The sequence below is a fragment of the Coptis chinensis genome, chromosome 3, assembly GCF_015680905.1.
Source record: "Coptis chinensis isolate HL-2020 chromosome 3, ASM1568090v1, whole genome shotgun sequence".
In the NCBI taxonomy this organism is placed as follows: Eukaryota; Viridiplantae; Streptophyta; class Magnoliopsida; order Ranunculales; family Ranunculaceae; genus Coptis; species Coptis chinensis.
In genome coordinates this window covers 77,005,351-77,025,298 of record NC_141458.1, presented here as the reverse complement: position 1 = coordinate 77,025,298, position 19,948 = coordinate 77,005,351, and the positions used below count along the sequence as shown (strand labels likewise).

At 37.5% G+C, this 19,948-nt stretch overlaps 2 protein-coding genes across 2 annotated transcripts; one reads left to right on the top strand and one right to left on the bottom strand.

Moving 5' to 3' along the window:
- Positions 1 to 4,256: 4,256 nt before the first annotated feature.
- LOC147510904 (UDP-Glycosyltransferase superfamily protein) lies at positions 4,257 to 11,000 on the top strand. Its single transcript, XM_086602743.1, has 4 exons — positions 4,257 to 5,435; positions 6,786 to 7,708; positions 9,665 to 9,721; positions 10,348 to 11,000. Exons 1-4 carry the CDS (start codon positions 4,499 to 4,501, stop codon positions 10,591 to 10,593), a joined length of 2,163 nt encoding a protein of 720 aa, XP_086458869.1. The 5' UTR covers positions 4,257 to 4,498; the 3' UTR covers positions 10,594 to 11,000.
- Positions 11,001 to 11,397: 397 nt separating this feature from the next.
- LOC147510903 (Enhancer of polycomb-like transcription factor protein) lies at positions 11,398 to 18,849 on the bottom strand. The gene is made up of 5 exons (XM_086602742.1): positions 18,597 to 18,849; positions 16,069 to 18,481; positions 13,859 to 15,706; positions 12,476 to 12,719; positions 11,398 to 12,386 (listed from the first exon to the last, which is right to left on the bottom strand). The coding sequence occupies exons 2-5, from the start codon at positions 18,385 to 18,387 to the stop codon at positions 11,803 to 11,805; spliced, it is 4,995 nt and encodes a 1,664-aa protein (XP_086458868.1). The 5' UTR covers positions 18,388 to 18,481; positions 18,597 to 18,849; the 3' UTR covers positions 11,398 to 11,802.
- Positions 18,850 to 19,948: the final 1,099 nt, after the last annotated feature.

Below are 19,948 nucleotides of genomic sequence, written 5' to 3'. Positions count from 1 at the left end.
GTATTAGAAAAAGTTCACTAATTACCAAAAAAAAAAGTTGTATTAATAGTTATTACATTTGAATTTCTACACTAGGCCATCTGAATTTTGAAATGCCATTTCCACACAATTGTCATGATGGGGGGACACAGGTGCAGTGTGGATCATTTTGAATGGACCATTTAATATTGTAAATTAAATGGTTCATTTAATAACACACTTACTGACTCCAGGGGTGTAACTTGAAAATTAAGGGGTTGGATTAAATTTTCCAATAAAAGAAATGCCCAATAACATCAGGTTACAGTGGGCTGGCGGTTTACAAGGGTTTTACGTCTTAGCACTCTCCAAGAAATGTAAAAGAAAAATAAAAGAAAGAAAATATTCTAAAATGGTTAGTTCTCTCAGCAGCTACAACACATGGTTCGTTCCTTATCTCTTTCTGAAATCTGTGAAAGGTCCCTCTCCATTTTTTTTTAATTTAGTTGGGTTCATCTTTATTTGTGATTGAATTTTCCAATTTCTTTCATGGGCGTACACTGTAATGATTGGAATTTCTGATACTGACTTTGGAGCAGGAAGAAACAAGACTACTTTCAGCGATATCTACTCGAAGGCGAACTTCATATAGGACAATGTTTTATACCAATACCCTTTGTCTTATCCTCTTCGGCTCGGCTTCAAAAATTATTGATTTGTAATTAGAATTTGTAATACAAAAGATGACGAGCATTTGATAAAAAAATCAACTTTAGTTTCTATTGTTTTGATTTTTGGTTCATCAATACCATTGTTTTGCATATAGACATGGTTGTTTGCACTCACAGGCCACAACCTTCCATATATAGGAACCAAGTGAGACTCATATATTTTTAATTTCAGGTGCATTAACATCTAAACATTCTTGGTGGTATTGAAAATTCGTGGGTATTATGGGTTTTAAGATTTGGACTTTTCACTAGCTGGAAGTATTGGGTTGATTTATGGTTTTGTTGGGGTATTACCTAGAATTGAAATTGATACACAGTTCGATACTAATCAATCAGTAGTAGTTAGTGTTTTTCATATCGAATATTTGATAAATTTTTACTGCGCTAGATTTAGATTCTTTTTCTTTTCCCCATTTTTAGCAAAACATGCTGCTTCTTTTCCCACTCCAATAGATGTAGGCCATATAGGTGCGTTGTGATAATTTTTTTGCTTCTTTTATGAGTTTTTCTGTTACAAGGTATGGCGATTCAGCCTTACCAAGATCTTGATAGCCTATGTAGAGGAACAGACCAAAGGAAAGTAAGGGGACGCATTACAAGAGTGATGTGATGGACTCCACTAATTTGAAAGATTAAAAACATCTCCTGGGCCTGAAATTTTTGCTATTAGATTCTAAGGTAGACACTATTCAGGCTTCATACTCATTGGTATTTTAAAGTTTGTGTTGCATCACTACTTTATTTTTTCCAGTTGCGGGCAACTAGGGCAACTAATATATTCGTCAAAATTTTCATAATGGATAGGAAGCAGTAGCATAGTTTTTCTCCCTGATTTAATTAGGAAGCAGTAGCTAGCAAGGTAGGTGTTAATGCTCCTTGATAGAGTTTTTTGAGTGGTAGAATATTACATGGACTAGAGGTATATGAGAAGTTATTACAACCATTTTATTCTTACTTATTGCTTTATTGGCTTCTTTGACATAAAGAAAATTTTATTGTTCCAATCTGTACCAAAACACTTGATTTGTTGAATCTACAATGTCCAGGTGCCAGACCCAATTTCATTGTGCCAAATTTGGTTTTTACAAAACAATTTGAAGTTTGGAGATAGATATATGAATTGATTGAATTGGGTGTAAACATGGCTACTCAATGGGTTTAACTAAGGTAGGTATACGTGGATTGAAGTTTGTGGGTAATGAGGAAGGGGTATTATATGTTAACTGCAGTGGGACAATTATCCATTTTTTTATAAAGCGTTGAAGGGTGCAAAACCTTTTTAGTTCCAAGTACTTATAGCTTATTACTTTCCAGTAATGGACACATCTTTTGTTTTAGGCATATAGTGTATACGCTTTATTGGTTAGTTTTTAATAAAATAATGAAGTATGGGAGCAAATTGCAGACTAAACAAAAGCTTGGAAGTTCAATCCCTCTTGAGATAGTTTGCAACATTGAGTAGGAGTTTGAGAGCACTCGAGCAATTAAACAACTATTTGTGCTTACTATATATTTGACACATGTTGTTGTTGTTGTACAACAACAACAAATAGTTTGCAACTATTTGTACGTTGAAATCAAAGGAATTCATGTAATAGGTCATTCATAATCCGTGATGATTATTTTTTCTTTGCTTTGAAATATTGAAGCAATTGTTCTCTCTCTGTTAATGGACTTAGATTAGTTCGATGAAGACAAGTGTACAAGAGAACCAATACATAAACTTGAGGAGTAAGGATATACCAAACCAAAATTAAGGTCCACCTATTCATTTGGCTATCTAATATTCTCTTTTCCTCTTCCAGCAGTTGCTCACATATATTTTCCACTTGCCCTTTTACTAAATGAAGAAGAATGCACTCTTTATTTTTTGTGACATTGGAGATTGCTATGGCAAATAAATCTTCAATTAATGGTAAGTTAGTTGTCTCTAGAACTAATTTTAGCTTGGGAATGATTTGGGCATATTCATTGTAGTCAAGCTTCACCATTTGAAATCCGACTTTTTCTTTTTCTTTTTTTTAAAAGGTGTGTTCGTGACTTCCACAATTGATTTCCAAGATATAAAGTCATTTTCTTTTCTTTATAGATTTTGAAATGGAATGAATGTTTTTTTTTTTATGCTAACTAATTTTTTTAAAAGATGTCACTTTTGTGTTGATGTCATTATTCATCCTCCATTGTTGGATTAATTATACCTAGTTAATAAATATTTCATTCAATATCATGAATTTCTTATCATTAAACTTCCCAAATAAATTATTCAACTCTAGGGTCACATCCAAAAAATTGACAATGCAACTAACACTGAAAAAGGAAGCACATTGACTAAATAAATGAACAGACTGCTTGTTGAGTAAACAAGTGATCATGAAAAGAATCTGAAGGGCACGGAAGGAGAGATGAGGGGTCCTCATCATCATCAAAGTTATCAGCATTGAAACTCATCATAGTTAATTTGATGAAGCCATACTTGAGTTTTAAGAAACTAAACATAATGAATAGCCTCTTCTAGTTCCGGCCGCCAGTTGCCATGCAAGCTTTGCAAAGTTTTGAACCGTCACTTATCATGTGCCCCTTCTTTCTATAGCTGCTACTTCTTTCTCTAGCTTATACGTGGATCAGTTGAGAGTTTCACCCCTCTAGTACTTTGCTTCACCACCTTCTTCTTCTGCTCCTAGTTGTCGGGTGTTCCACTTACACCTGATGAAGATGAACATGGTTTGCTGTAGTCCCATGGAGACGGACTATTAACAAACTCGCGCGCATAGTATTGTAGCGCTATAGTTTAACAATGTGTTACTATCGTGAGAATTGAGGGGTGTACAACATCTTACATAATTAATAGAGGGGTGTAAAACCACTTGTATATAATTAATGGAGGGGTGCTAATACTAGGGAATTCACTAAAGGGTGCCAATCCCATTACTTGGGGTGTCAACTCCTTCTGAAACCCCATGCTTCATTTATGTTTCCTAAGCGCTTAATATTTCTATGATGGGAATGTATCAATGTAGGCATCTTAAATAAAGGTGGAATTTGAGCCGAGCGGCTTGGGCTCGGTTCGAACTCGTTCATTTAATAAATGAGTCAAGTTTGAGCCTATATTATAGCTCGTGTAACAAACGAGCTTGATGACGCTTGACTCGATAAACAAAGCACTCGGGCTCGTTCATATATTATATGAGCCAAGCTTGAAAATAGTGAAGCTCGACTTGATTAGCTTGAATTCCACCCTTAATCTTAAATTGTCTAGCACAAATTATGTATCTAAACATACAATTTTATTTACTTATTTGAACTTTGAAGTGTTATAGTAGAAACTTTTGAATCTAGGGCCTATTAAGATATTATTATTGTTAGGTACATGTTTATCCGAAGAAAAGTATAAAGAAATTAGAGTTAATTTGTCTAATACCAAATGCCGTTGTAGTTTATTATAAATTAGAGATTAGTGTGTAGTTTGTCTAGTGAGGAAACGTGGCGTCGTATTTGGATTTACGGACAGTTAAAAAGTGATATAATGCTGACTATTTATAATGGTTTAGTAAGAAATTTGTCGGTGGTGTTATTAGTTAATCATTAATGCTAGTGACGCACAAAAAGTGTAATTAAGCACCTTTAATTTGGATTAGTGGTTACCAAGTCTTCATCTTCTACTATTAACTGTGGTTAGTTGGTCATCAGCTGCAGAGAGAAGAGAAGAGAAGAGATATAGTGATTCTTGATTTGTTAATAGGTGTTGCTGTAGTAATAAATCATTGTTTGAGTTTGATTCTTTGGAGTTTTTCTAGGAAAAGGAGGATAAAATGGAGGAGAGAAGAGATTTGCAGGGAAATGTAATCAGACCATCGTCTTTACGGCCAGGGGGGAAATTGACTCCAAGAGGTTCACCGTCCTTTAGGAGATTAAATTCTAGTCGGACACCTAGAAAAGACGGTAGAACCAGTGGTCAATGGATTCGGAGTAATAGCGTCTTGCTTTGGTTGCTTTTGATTACTCTCTGGGCTTATTTAGGCTTCTATGTGCAATCTAAGTGGGCTCATGGTGATAACAATAATAAGCGTGAGTTTGTTGGTTATGAGAGTAAAGAGAGTAATACTGTTTCTGATGCACTACGGTATCAGAAATCGGATGCAGTTGCAGTTGACAAGGAAGAGTTTTTGGTTGTAAACAATGTTTCTAGTTATAATCAAACAGGTCAGAGTAAAAAAATTCTTGGTGTGAGTCTGGCCAAAAAGTCTCGCAGGAGCAAGTCTTCAAAGAAGAAGAAAAAGCAGCGCAGCAATACAGGTGGGAAAGTGAAGGTTGTGGCAGATGCTCAAAATGTTACCTTGGAGGAGCAGGAAGATGAGATTCCGAAAAGAAATACTTCTTATGGGCTACTTGTTGGTCCATTCACTTCAACAGAGGAAAGAATTTTGGAATGGAGTGCCGAGAAACGATCAGGTACCTGTGACAGGAAGGGGGACTTTTCCCGTCTCGTCTGGTCCCGAAAATTTGTGTTGATATTCCACGAGCTCTCATTGACAGGGGCCCCGATCTCAATGATGGAATTGGCAACCGAGCTTATGAGCTGTGGGGCCACAGTTTCTGCTGTAGTTCTTAGCAAGAGAGGAGGGTTAATGCAAGAAATTAACAGGCGAAGGATCAATGTGCTTGAGGATAAAGCTGATCTCAGCTACAAAACTGCTATGAAAGCTGATCTTGTCATTGCTGGATCTGCTGTCTGTGCTTCCTGGATTGGTAAGTAATCGTACACAAATGTATTACCACTTTTCCTGCGACTGTTTAGGTTTGCATCCTAGTGCAGGTTTTAATCTTTTCCCTTTTAGGAAGTGCATAGCAGAAAACAATAGGAATCAAGTAATTAACAAAATAATCAAAGAAACTAGAAAAAACATCCATGTAAAACCTACAAAGGACAGGCCACTATGCTCCTTATACAATTTGGGGCAAAGCAATAAGAAAACCTAACATTGTTGATCTCATGAATTTCAAAATGTCTGAAGTGAAGAAAGCAGAAGTGCTTCAAGAGGAGACAAGATATCACCCAACTCAGCATTGTCCAATACATACCTCAGTCAGATTATGAGAATAATTTCCATAACTTAATAGGAAGCTCTCAGTGATCCAAAATATGATTAGCTGACTCCTAATCGCAACACAAAGAGGAAAGAATCAACAATAAGCTCTCTGTTTTCCCCCTTTTCTCCCAAAATTGGATATAGCCAAGTGCAACAACCTTTACTTACGTAATAGCATTTGATAGGCAAAGGTTTTAGATCAAATTGGAGAGGCAAAGCAAGCACTGGGGAAAATTAGCTAAACTGCTAAACAATTCTCTCACACTGTACCTGCTTCAACTGCTCCAAACTATGGACAAATTTCTTAACCAAAAAGAAAGTTATACCAGCTCAGTTTCCCTACCCAATCCTCTAAATCCATAATCAGACACCACCATTTTCCTCACACAAAGCAGACTACATCCTGTAATTCACCAATTTCGCTCTCCCGAAAGTGCTTTAGTGGTTGATATAAAGCAAATAAACTTATCCAAGTGCTATGGCTAACAAGTTTGCTTGTTTCTAACTCATAATAATATAATATGAGGTCTTCATCTGTTTGGTAAGCTGAAAGCTAAACTCACAAACTAAATTTCATGAAAACAGTTTTCAGTGAAGTGAAACATATGGAAAAAATGTTTTTAATACCCAATGCTAAGTTTGCCGTCTTAAACCTAAGCAAGAAAATAAAGACATTCCCTTCCCAACCACCCACCTGTTTCTCTATGTTCCCGAAGCGGTCTGTCCTGCCACTTATCACCAAAAATCCATTATCAGGTATATACATGCTTTGCCTTTCCAGGAGTTTGTGTAATCAAAAGCTTCTCTTCTGTTGGATTAGTTTTAAATGTTTATATCTGACAAGCAGAGTTGGATAGTAATATGGTAACACTGACCAAGTTATTTATCAGTTTTCTTACTCATTTATCCACATACTAAAATGCTCGTAGTCGATTCTTCTTCTTCTTCTTTTTTCTAATTTCTTGGTGGGATTGTTTAAATCTGATATCATATCTATGATTTGTTTCAGAGCAATATAATGAACGTTTTCCAGCTGCGTCTGGTCAAATTGCTTGGTGGATCATGGAAAATAGGCGAGAGTACTTTGATCGAGCAAAGCTTATGCTTAACCGAGTAAAAATGCTGATGTTTCTTTCTGAATCACAATCTAAACAATGGCTAGCCTGGTGTCAAGAAGAAGGAATTAAGCTGTATAGACCACCTGCACTTGTTCCCCTTTCTGTTAACGACGAGCTTGCCTTTGTAGCAGGCATCCCTTGTTCCTTGAATACTCCATCTTATAGCACGGAGAAGATGTTGGAGAAGAGGCAACTACTAAGAGATGCAGTTAGAAAAGAAATGGGATTAACCGATAAAGATTTGCTTGTGATGTCTCTTAGTAGTATCAACCCAGGGAAGGGTCAGCTGTTGCTTCTGGAAGCAACAAGATTGATGGTTGAGCAAGACCTTTCTGTAGATTATTCTAAAAACAAAATGATGAAGGATAATGATACTAGCATCACTATTGGAGAAGACTATTCTACCATGACCGGCAAGAAAAGGGCATTGTTTCAAAATGATGAACACATTGCTAAATCTACAAATGTCTTATACCACTCTGATGAGTCTAGTGGTACCTCAAATAAACCTACAAGAAATTTTTCAGTCTTACCTGTTCAATTTTCCTCCTCTAATCAGACATATAACCTTACCATCAGCAGCATGTACAATATGAGAAAGGTGTTGTCTGACAATGAGGGAACACAGGAACACACTGTTAAAGTTTTAGTTGGTTCTGTGGGTTCCAAGAGTAATAAAGCTCTTTACGTCAAAAGGCTTCTAAGTTTTTTATCCGAACATTCAGAGCTTTCAAAGGTAGTGCTGTGGACTCCAGCAACTACACATGTGGCTTCGCTTTATTCTGCGGCAGATGTCTACGTCATAAATTCCCAGGTAATTAAGCATCTATATTATTTGGTTATGTATGTAGTGTAGAGTTCGATTTTAAGAATTCCATGACGGATTGCTATTCCTTGTTTACTTGAAACTTCACTGCTATGCTCTTGTCATCAGTTAACCATTGAAATTCAATGTCAAGAATTTTTTTTACTTCAAAAGGTCTCAATGTGCAAATCATTAATTAAACCTACGAGCAGTGTTCTAAAAAACGCTAGGCAGTAGTCCGGCGGTGGGAGAGCGCCTAGGCCTTCTAGGCAGTGCCTAGACGGGCTAGGCGCTAGGCGGTTTTTTTTTCCTAATATATCTTATAATATATATAGTAATACACACCTATACTACAAGAAATGAAGAAAATCATTTACCATAACTCAAAAAATAAACACAAACAAAGATACTTATTACAAAAATGTGTAATAGTTGAAGAATATTGACTTCATATAAAAACATACCCTTTCTTATAGTGACATATAATTTACAGTAGACTTTAGTCTTTTAAACTTGTTCAAATCTTAAGTCTATACGGGTCTTTAATTTTCGATATTTAATTATTCAAAAAAAAAAAAAAACTTGACTAGACCGCCTAGCCCACCTAATCGGTTAACCAATTTTTTAAACGACTTGGGCCTAGGCGAGTCGGTTGGGCACCGCCTAGCGCCTAGAGACCGCCTAGACCGATTTTTAGAACAGTGCCTACGAGTTATGAACTATTGGAAGTAATCATCAGATAAACACAGAGTGACAGTTACAGTTTGACCCCGCATGCTTTTGCATGAACAGAAGAGTAACCCATGAGTCTCCACACCTGCTCTTACCACCTCAGCCTTGTTATTCTCTTCATTCTGAAACCATATGTTTTACATCTGTTCTAACTAGGACATTTATGACATAGAGGACGATCGGACCGAAACCTTTTAAATGCCTTCTTCTTAGTTTGTTTCACACTGGAGGAGTCAAGATTCCTTTTCAGAATTAGTCACTTTGAAGTTGTGTATGCAACTGATCCAGTATTACCTACGTAACATAATTTGTTTCATTGCACATTTGGTACAACTAAGATCGTACTTGAAAAAGCTACAGACACTGAAAGTTGACTAACGAAATTTGCTAGGATGGTGCTATTCTCATCTGAAAAAAGGTAAACATAATCCTGAAGGCACATTGTGTCAACAGCATAAAATTCCTTGAGGAAGCACTGGAATCAGTTTGCAGAATGATACTTATGTGAGGAGTGCCAATAAAAATGTGCTTGCTTACATGTTTTACAAAAAGACACAATTATCTAGGCCCTATAGGCTATAGGAATATCTTGCTTCATGCGACTCAGATAGCATTCCGTAAAGAGATATCTCCTAGATGTGAGGTTTCAACTAAATCCCTCTCTTTTCTTTAACAAATGTAATTCTAAGCAACGAAAGCATATTAAATGCAAATGGGAGCAAGAGCCATATGTGCCTTGACTGTACCAAATTGTAGATACAAAATCTGTTCTACGCATTGAATTTTAAGTTGTGGTGACCTTAAACTACTAAGTTGTACTATTAAAAAATTCTTGTCAAAGATCTATAAATTTGGTACAAAGTCCACTGCTTAATGAATAATGAGCACCAAAGTTCTAATTTTTGAGTGTCTCTGAAGCATGCCAATATATGGTGATGGCGTGAGGCATGCTGGAGGCATCCTAACATATGCGGCACATAATTATGCCAGAATGTGTCATCAATTCTTTGTACAGGATACTTCAAATGCCATAGGAATCAGCAACCACGTGGGTGAGGCTCTCCATATGAGAGGCTCACAACCATCAACATCAGTTGATGTTGCAAGATTTATTGTTCCTTTTCATTTTTTTTACTTTTTGATGAATAAGCATTTTTATTAAACACCTCATTGACAATATATGGTGTGTATTTTACTTAGCAGTAGACTAAGTTGCTTATTATTGGTGCATAGGGACTTGGAGAAACGTTTGGGAGGGTGACTATTGAAGCCATGGCATACAGTCTTCCGGTATTACAATCTTTTAAACTTACTTGAGAGAGGAATGAAATAAGCTTAATTTGCATTCTTTTATTAAGTAGTGATTCCATTTGGACTTGATGAATCAATCTGAGATTTTCCTTCCAATATCATTTGTTGCATACTATCAGTTACTTTAACATGCATGTCTTACAAAGCAACAACCCTGTTCTTTTTCTAAGCAGTAAAGCAGTACTATTTTCCTCAGTGTCCTTTATTTCACTCTTTTGGATTACTCTCTGCCATCGAATCCTTTGCTTCTCTAAGACATCTGAAGTGTTATTCAGGAAAGATGTTAAGAGTTTTCCAGTACTAAACTTCTCAAAGCCTAGTATGTGCTCTCATTTGATGGCATGCAAAAATTGTAAATCTACTATTTAGGAGGAGAGTTCTCCTATATCTGGAAGTTTAGTTTCAAACTACACAGTTTCAGCCACCGAGTCATTGTCTTACCAACATGATAGTCGAACATTATGGGACTGATATTATTTGGCTGAGAGAGTGGTTCTGAGAAACGTTCTGTCTAATATTATCCATTACACATCAGTTTGGTTTAGTAATAAAGTTAGGGATTTACAACAAAAAGACTTTGACAGCCTAATCTTTCTGCACTGCAGGTGCTTGGAACAGATGCTGGAGGCACAAAAGAAATTGTTGAGCACAATGTAACTGGTCTTCTTTATCCACTTGGGCGTCCAGGAGCCAGAACCCTTGCCCAGAACCTCATGTTTTTCCTGAAAAATCCTGCTGAGAGGAAGCAGATGGGAATGAGAGGGAAGAGAAAAGTAGAGAAAGTTTACTTGAAGCGTCACATGTACAAGAAATTTGCAGAAGTTCTCTCCAAGTGCATGAAGGTCAAATAAGCACTGGGGTGGAGTCTTTCATCAGAGGATTGTAGTTTGCACAATTATTTCTGGAGGACCAAGTGCTTCAGCCGGGAATTCAACGTGGCTGAAAGTTCTTCACAAAGGTCAAAAAGCCTCCTTTGCAATACTGTTTACTATTTACTGAGGAAAACAGAAATGGCTGCAGTATGACAAACTATTGTCCAGGTCACTGTTCCAGTATAGAAAGAAGAAGAAGATCCCGAGTGTTTGAGAAAGCTCCATTTTTTGTACTAAAAGTTCCATTTAATAATTCTAATCAATCAAGCCAAGCAGGTTTTCACTCTGAAGCGCACATATATTTGGTTTTAACGCTGATATTATTTTTTTTACTTTTGTAAACTGATCAGACTGAGTGACCTCAATTTGATAGATCTTTTTCCTCACTTAAGCTTATTTGTAGCACCTGCAGATAGCTTATTTAGCAGCTGCTGAGGTTAAGGTCGGTAAAACCTTTGGAGTGATGATACCAGAGGTCTGGGACTCAAACCCCACCAGCATTAAAGAGTTACTTATCTCATTTAAAATTGGCTTGCCAATAAAAAAAAAAAACTCTTTATTGTGATTCTTTTCATCTTGGATACCCTCCCGTTGATGCAACTCTTACACTGCCCCCACCACAATTTTCTACATGTTGTAGTTGCATAATGCCTTAATTCCTCCGACATAAATCAGCTAATAATCCTTAAAAAGTACATATGCATTTTGCCATTGTCCAGTTAAAATAATAAACGTACGTAACAACATTACCATCCATTCAAAAAGTAGCGTAACAAACCAATAGACAGAATGACTTTCGTAGGTGTATTATATTATTTGGGCCAATTGCTCCATCATTGGCAAACACTTTCTAAACCAGAGTTGGGGATAAACATAGCAAAAAGGTGAAAAAAAATTTATGTACAAAAATTAACAAGCCAATTTCTACACAAGATTTCCCTCCGGGAGCATAAACCTGAACCCCACCTAACAGAAGACACCTACAATAAAAAAAAAAAAATAAAAAAAAAATTGTGGGTCGACAAATTGAAAGTTAGGCGGAGAAATTGAGTCCACAATCAATTCTTATCTCTGATGACACTGGGCCACCATGAGCACAGAGGATGCCGGTTCTGTCAAATGGGATTCTTGGCTACCAATTGAGAGGTAAGACCAAAAAGTATTTGCTGAGTAATTCACTAGAGATTTCTACCTGTCTTCACTCGAGTCCTCGGATGAGGCTTTTATCGAATCAACAATCATTAAAGCAACCACGGCCTTGTGAACTGCCAGATCAGCCCTATACAGCAACCTTTGAGCTTTTTCTCGTTTAAGCTTAGCCATGTTGGATGCATGCTGTGCGGCACTCGACGCATCACGCAACCTAAACTCATCCAAATCTGGGACACCCAACTTTTCAACTCTGTTCCTTGAAAATACTTCTCGCTGGTATGGATTCTGGTTGGGCCATTCAAGTACGCCAACATTCCACCTGGAAACTCCATTTCTCTGGCCCATCGGACTCTGATTGTACGACGGCATGATCATTTGTGCATCACTATGAGATGTAAACGTCCTTATCTTTTTCGATTTATTTCTGTGAAGTTTTTTAGGTTGACTCCTCTCTGACCCATCACTGCTCATTGAAAGGTATCCAGTGCTAACAGCATCTCGCGGTGATATTACCCTGGACGATGTCTGCCATGAGGATGTCTGCCATGAGGAACCGTACTCGTGATTTGAACCAGAAAGAAACCTCTCCTCTCCACATCCAAACCCATTTGATTTTCTCCCTGGTAAAACAGACGATGAGAAAGGGAAAGGCAAAATTATTAAGAAATTTAACTACTTTCCATCTAGAAATAAAGAGAAGAGAAATTACCAAAAGCATCAAAATCTCTAGAGGAAGCACAACTGTGACCGCCAGCTGAAACCTTCCTCTGCGATCTATGCTTTGAACCTTTGTTTGGCACTTCCAAGCCCCGTGGTCGCAAACAGAAAGCAAACATTGGTGGCTTCTCAAGCAGCACAGATTTCTCCTTAAATCCATTGGAAAGGTGATGAACTTTGCTAAAAGACAATTCCCACTCTTTCAACTGTTTCTGGTACCTTTCCCACATTGGAGGCTGAACCAAACGCAATCAACATAGTTAATTCATAAGAAGATACTGAATAATAATGGTGAATGCCAGTACAGCACTTAAACAAACAACAACATAGATATTGTTAAAATACCTATAATTGACATTCTATAGTAAAAGTGAATCAGTTCTCAAACAATTTTCTCGTGTATAAACTTAGAGATGTGACATTAATTCTGGAAGTATCAAACAATATCACTTTACACTTAACCTGAGATTTAAGCTTATATCAATATTACCATATGGCAAGAGTCTGTCAAAACTAAAAAAGTTGACCACAATTAGGACCGGCTCGGCCCTCACAAATTGGAAAATGTCGAAATAATATAGGAAAATCGTTGATCTGGTGAACGGATTAAACGTCCAAGACAAACATGGAAGAAGTCCTGGAGACTGACTTTTTTTTTTGTTTTAATAAAAAGTACGAAATTTTTTACCTTAACTTTTTTTAGGGTTAACTAGTATTAACCCCCACTAGATGAGCCAATTAGGATTCCCCACACACTAGATTTGGGAAATTAGGGTCTCCCCCCTAAATACACACAAAAAAAAAAGTCAAAGTGGGTTGACCGAAAAATTTTTGTGTGTATTTAGGGGGGAGACCCTAATTTCCCATCTAGTGGGGGGGGGAGAATTCTAATTGGCTCATCTAGTGGGGGGGTAATACTAGTTCACCCCTTTTTTTATAATTATTAATTTATCCATAACTCCCCCAAACAAAAAGAAAAAGGTTCTTGTCTCTGACTCTCTGCCTTCAAAACTGTAAAGATTTAAGAAATTTTAATTCGAAAACTCTGGTCAAGGCGGATCGAAGTAAGGCTATTACACCTCTACACGGACCTAGAATCAGAATCACTACCACAAAAACACATAAGATTTCCATGGGGCATGTTTAAGTGATAAAAAATCGTATATCAAACCTAACAAACAATACAAATCACACCACTTTTTCTACCATCACATCCTTTGATTCTACGATCAGATCGTGACAATATGGATTATAGAGAATATTTTATAAAAAAAAAAAAGGTAACAAAATGAAAGAACGAATTAGAATTGAATGATACTTGATCCTTTTCCAAGAAACAATGACAATATGAATTTAGAAAGTAATCAGGCATTACCTGTAATTGCCGAATCAAAGGCATTCCTTTCCTCTGCCTCTTCTGCTTCCAATATTCATAGATGTCATTAATCACATCAATTGGCTCTCCTCCAACCAAAAGGTCCTCAATTTCATCGCTTGTGAAGTCATCACACTGCTGACTGTAGGCAACCTTTTCGAACGTGTCCATTGTCCTCTCAAACATTTCCTCAGAGATCTCCATTATGTGACTTACACTGGCATCTGAAGAACCACTACGATTTATAATCCACTCGTCATCATCAGTATCCATATCATACAAGACACGTGATGGATTCAAAGCCATGTCAACGTCAGTCTCAACCTGCTGAAAATACTTTGAAGAACTTCGAACAAATGGTATTTCTACACCATTATCATTAATTTCCTCAAAAAGGCGAACTCCGGGAATTGGGATGGTTTTAACAGAAACAACATGAAGATTCCGATTGTAACATTCTTCATGCATTTCCTTAAACAAGGTCCACTGGTTCCTGTCAGGAAATTCCAAAATCCAGTCCTTTCCTCCTTTCCACATCATAGCATGTGTATAACGATTAGTTGTCCCAGGCTGAAAAAACTGGTATGCCTTATATGAATGCTTTGTAACCCCAGCAAGCTTTACAAGGAGTCTCCACTCATTGTGATCTGTGCGCTCCAATACAACATGTACCCCGCATTCTCTCCACCCTCTGTCTCCTGCTGTGCTCAGCAAATTCGCATAACATGACAACAACTCCAAGCGTCTCTGAGGACTTCTAGAACCCTTGGGTACTGTTTTCTCAATGTCAGTTCTTATTCTCCTGGGACGCCCAGGCCCCCTCCTTTGATGGCTTCTAGGTTTTGAGCTGAAATCATAACTTCCAAAGGGCAATAAACATGAAGCCTGATTTCTGGGCTTACTAGAACCATTAACAAGACCATTAGGAGATAATTCTTCCGTCCCATCAGGCCATATTTTTGAGCGGTAACCAAATGACAGAGACCCTGAGCTATGCCTATTGCGATGCCATAAACTTCTGGGTGCTGTGGGGTTAGGGCTACGAATTGCAAAATCATTCACACTCCAAACTGAATCAGATGTAAACTGCTGGGCCTCTTGTCTTTCCCCATCACAAGATGGACTTTCCACATGATTGACTGCTGGAACCTGAATTTTGATATCATTCAAATGAGAAAAACACTCTTTACCACGATTTTCAAGAAAAGAATGACCCCCTGCAACTGGAGGCTGTGAATTCTCAGCACATTGCTCTGACCCTGAAAGGTGGCCTGAATGACTCTTTAGTTCAACAATGTCATTATTCATGCTCTTTCCTGAATCTTGGTTACCTAACAAAGTTTCAGCTACAGTAAGCTCATTCTTTAGGCATTTCTGAAAAGTTTCCAAATCTCCTTCATTGCTCAGGGAGATATCATCTGCTTTTGATTCAACACAAGATAAAGATCCAGACCCAGCAGCAGCGGTGCTCAAAGAGCACTCCATATCATTAGTAAAATTTCTCTGATCAGGGATGTCCTCATCTAGAGAGCAATCATTTCTCTGATCAGGGATGTCCTCATCTAGGGAGCAATCATGAGCCACCAATCTGCCACCATCTTCTGGACCTTCGAGTAACAGCATTGGATTGCAGAAATTGAAAGAAGCCACATTTTTCGCCATAAACAGTTTAAGATGCAGACTAAGAAAGAAAGTAGGAGCAGCAGCAAATGGAAGAAGAAAATGAGGAATCCTCTTGGGCTTTTTGTTACAGCTAGAGCATGAGAGGCTCATATCAACATAAGCTGATTCTTTAGAGATCCCCGTATACATTATACCCTGTCCCTGCCTTGACCTTCTTCGTGACACCTGGGGTAGCAGAAACAATCAAACCTTAAAAACATTCAATAAGAAGCAAAGTGAGACACGTTGATCCAATCATACGAATTTATCTGTTTATGACCTAATTTATAATTAAGTAGGTGACAAAGAGTTTTGTTGGTTTTTGCTATTTATAGTGATAAATTGATGTAACTAAGAAATCCCATTTTTGCTATTTACAGTAATAAATAGTCATTTCCCGTTTTTTCTGTAAATAGCAAAAACAGAATTTCCTAATTACATCAGAAACACAAATAAGGCATTTAACTGTGCACCAAACCCTAAGTAAGGGTCTAAGGGATAATGATTAGGATATTGAATAAAAAAAGCATTAAAGGAAAAATCAGTACCTCGGGCGAAACAGGCTCTCGACACACAGAAGGAAAAGGTTGATAGCTTCGGTTCTGAAGAATCTTAATGTTATGATAGGTGCATTCAGAAAGGGGTAGCTGCTTAGTGACAGAACAGTACCGTTTCAGTTTTTTATCCAAATATAGCCACTTTGAATTTTTTACCTCCACAAAGTTGTAGAGCACAAAAATGAACCGCCTTCCAAAGCTTGGAAAGCCTGAGATCTCAAACCGGATGGAAGTGACTGGAACTTGCCGATCTAAGACCTCCCCATGTTCATCGGGTTGATGAAACGCTAACAGCACCAAACATACAAAAGCAACTGCCTGCATCAAGCAACCTTCGAACAGAAGAAACCTCAACCCAACAACATTATCGACAAAAAGCATTTCCAACTGAACCTTGGGCCACATAACCATCACCACACCATATTGAAGCAGCAATAGGGTGTGAAACAACCAAGAGTTTTCCGCTCTGAATGTGTCATTAACAAACTGAAGAGGGATGCTAAACTTCAACGTCACTTGCCTTGAATTTATAGGAGTAACAGTCAGTTTCAATAACCCAAGATTTTTACCAAACCACGATAAACAGCCCGAATTGAAATCATCCACGCCAACAAATTCATTGGCCATATCATTTTCTTTAAGACGTCGAGGCCTTCCAACAGAACAAATATGGGGATCATACACAACAATACTTCTACACTCGGAGTTCTTAGACGTACAACTCAACTCCTGGCCTCTCTGGCGAAACCGCTTTCTGAAATAAACAAAACGCAGCATTCCATCATTGGAACACTTTGCTTCAGAAGTTTCTTCATTATCTACGTTAACTGGCACAACAGATTCACAACAAAGTTTACTCGTGCCAGTTTTAAAGGTACCATTAACCAAACAACCACGTAATGTGCTAAAAGAATCCTCAGTCACTTTAGATGTTCCAATATCCTTAGATTGAGGATGCATTTTTCTCTTCACTCCAGTAAGTGGCGAAGATTTAACCTGACGTGTAGATCGAGCCAACCACGAGATAATAGGTTCAGTGTCCATAAATATGTCAACACCATTATCATCTTCTACCTCTGCATCTTCTTTCTCCTCGACTACCGTTCTAGCAGCTTGCCCTGAAGTTTCTGAATCAGCATTCCGAGGAGCTTCACCGGGGAGCAACAAGAGCTTAAATCTCTCGTTTTCGAGGTTAATCCATTCTTCATCACGATCATCATACTTGATGTGATGCAAATTTCGTTGGGTGTCATAGCTAGTAATGAGGCCAAGATACCAACTCTGGTCCAAAGGCCAGAAGACTTTGATCCTCCGGTTTATAACCCAGTATGCATCCACATCCCTAGAAAATATCTCATAGAAGTGACGCCTCTTCCTGGTATAACGTTTTTGTTTGTCTTTCATTCTAGGTCGTAATACTCTGTCCGCGGCATCTGCGGAGTTATCCTCCAAACCAACAGAACGATTAGACCGAGAACTAGCCAAACTCCCAGGTGTTGAGGAACCAAACGATAACCCATTTCCAGAATAACCAGTACAGCTTGGGTCAAACCTGGATATCAGCATCCTAGCAGCATTCGCTTCAAGACTCTCCTCATCAACTCGCCTGTTCTTACGAGGCGTTGCAATTTTATCAACTGAAGACTGTAACCTGTCCACACCAGATTGCTCCTGTGATTTCGGTTCCCGCCTTTTCGCACGATTCCTCTTAGCTACTTTTGAGTTATATCCAGAAGATACAGTGTCTTTGGACTTAACTTTTCGAGCTGAATTAGCTCCATCGGAGTTATTCTCCTTGAAATCATCATTCACTTTTGTCCCATTGTCTTGGAAAGACGAAACGGAAGTGGCAGACTGACCATTTAACTTAACCAACTGATCACCAGAACAAACTTTTTCAGAATGCCAAACATCCTTGAACAAATGATTGTTTTGGAACTTCTTTCTCCTAATGAAACATCGCGGCCGCTTTGGAATTGGAACACCATTAGCATCCAAACTTAACAAACTCTTCAAATCTCCCTCATCTAATAACTGGTCATTTCTCTCCTTCTGTTCTAAGTTCAAACCATTTTTCTTTTTCTTATTAACAGACTCAAAACTACTAAGAGAAACCTCTTTCAAACTCCTCTTCTTCTTCCTCCCCTGCCCCAAACCAGACTCTTCGCTCTCCGAAGATCCCCCCTTCCTTTTCAACCCACTACTCTCACCCTTGTCACTCAAACCCTCAGATTTCTCCACATAAATATCCAATGATCTCGAATTCTCATCATTTCCATCAACATCACAACCTTTCAAACTACTTTCCATCTACAAATATTCAACCCACATAACAAAAACACAAAAGCCCCAATTTTTAACATACATAATACATTTTTCCCCAATTCAAACCCTAATTTCAGATCTGAAAGACACAAAATCAAACACAATAAACCCCGAATCAAAATTAAACCAACCAATTAACAATCCCTATTTTCCCCAATTCAAAATGAATACACAAAAAAAAAAAAAAAACATACCTGTATCGAAATCGCCTTAATAACACAAGCCCAACACTCCAATCGTGATCTAATATGTATGAATCATAGATCTAAGGTGTGAATTTGAGAAATTTGGCGATCCAGTTTTTTTCCCCAAAAAAAATAGAGAACTAGGGTTTCGTTTGTTTCTCACAAAGACATTTAGGGTTTAGAAATAAATTAAATAAAATTAATCTGAATTGAAAAAAATAATTATTTTTTTCTTTTTCTTTTTTTAATTCAACCGTTGATTAAGTGGACCTCTTTTAATCCAAGGGTAAATATGAAACAAACATTAAATGGACCTCTTCCAATTCGGGGTAAACGAGGAAAGTTTTGATGGTCAAGATTTTATTGGTTGGACACGTGGAGGGCTGAGAGAGATGTGGGATAGTTACACGCTTTGTCTAATTTTTTGAAAAAAGGCTTATCAACTATTATTCCTTTTTTGCTAATTATGGATAAAAAGTCAATTTTTTGTGGAATTACGGATGTGCCACTGATCTGTTTTAAGGTAGCAAGGAAGAAATTGAGTTGCTACCGAACACTAGGGAAACTTGGAAAGTAAATAAAGTGGGTCAAAAAATTAAATAAAACAGAAGAATGGGACCCTTTCATAAATTTTATTGACTCAAGTGCATATGTTACTAGGAATTTATTAGGATGATATCATAAATCTCCCAAGGTTTTGCTCACTAATCCTTGTAAATTTAAAATTTTATGTTTACCTTCCTAAAATAAATTTTTTTTAGTTTTTGTACTTGATAATGGTAATATTGCTAATTACAATTCGAACTATAATTCGTGATTTCCAACGGAATCTCTAAATTCATTCAAATATCTCGGTTTTGAAAGAAATAAAATAATATTAGGATCTGTAAATTCCGTAAATTCCGAATGTTCAATTGAAAGTTGAAATTCTTAGCAGAATTATACATTTTGGAATTGTCGGAATTTCGGAAATTTTAAAGTCTTGAACTATGATTCCGACTAATCACGAATAGAAGGCGCCGCGTGGTACTCCAAGTATGAAAGAAGCCGTCGCAGGTCCAAATCTCCCCACATTCACTTTTTTACTTTGAGGAGTAGCACAGCTGATCCGACCTTTGGTTTGCTCCTCAAAGGTCACTAGTTCGATTCCCCTTAAGGGCTACTGGCGAGGCAATAACTAGTACCCGACCTAATTTCCAACCGAGATTAGTCGAGGTGTGCAAAAGCTGGTCCGGACATCCAGTCAGCAAAAAATAAAATAAATAAAATTATGATTCCGACTAGATCTTTGTTGTATGTTATATTTGCTTGAGTACAAAAGGAATTAAATTGATTCATGTGATTGTCAGTAGTATTAAAAT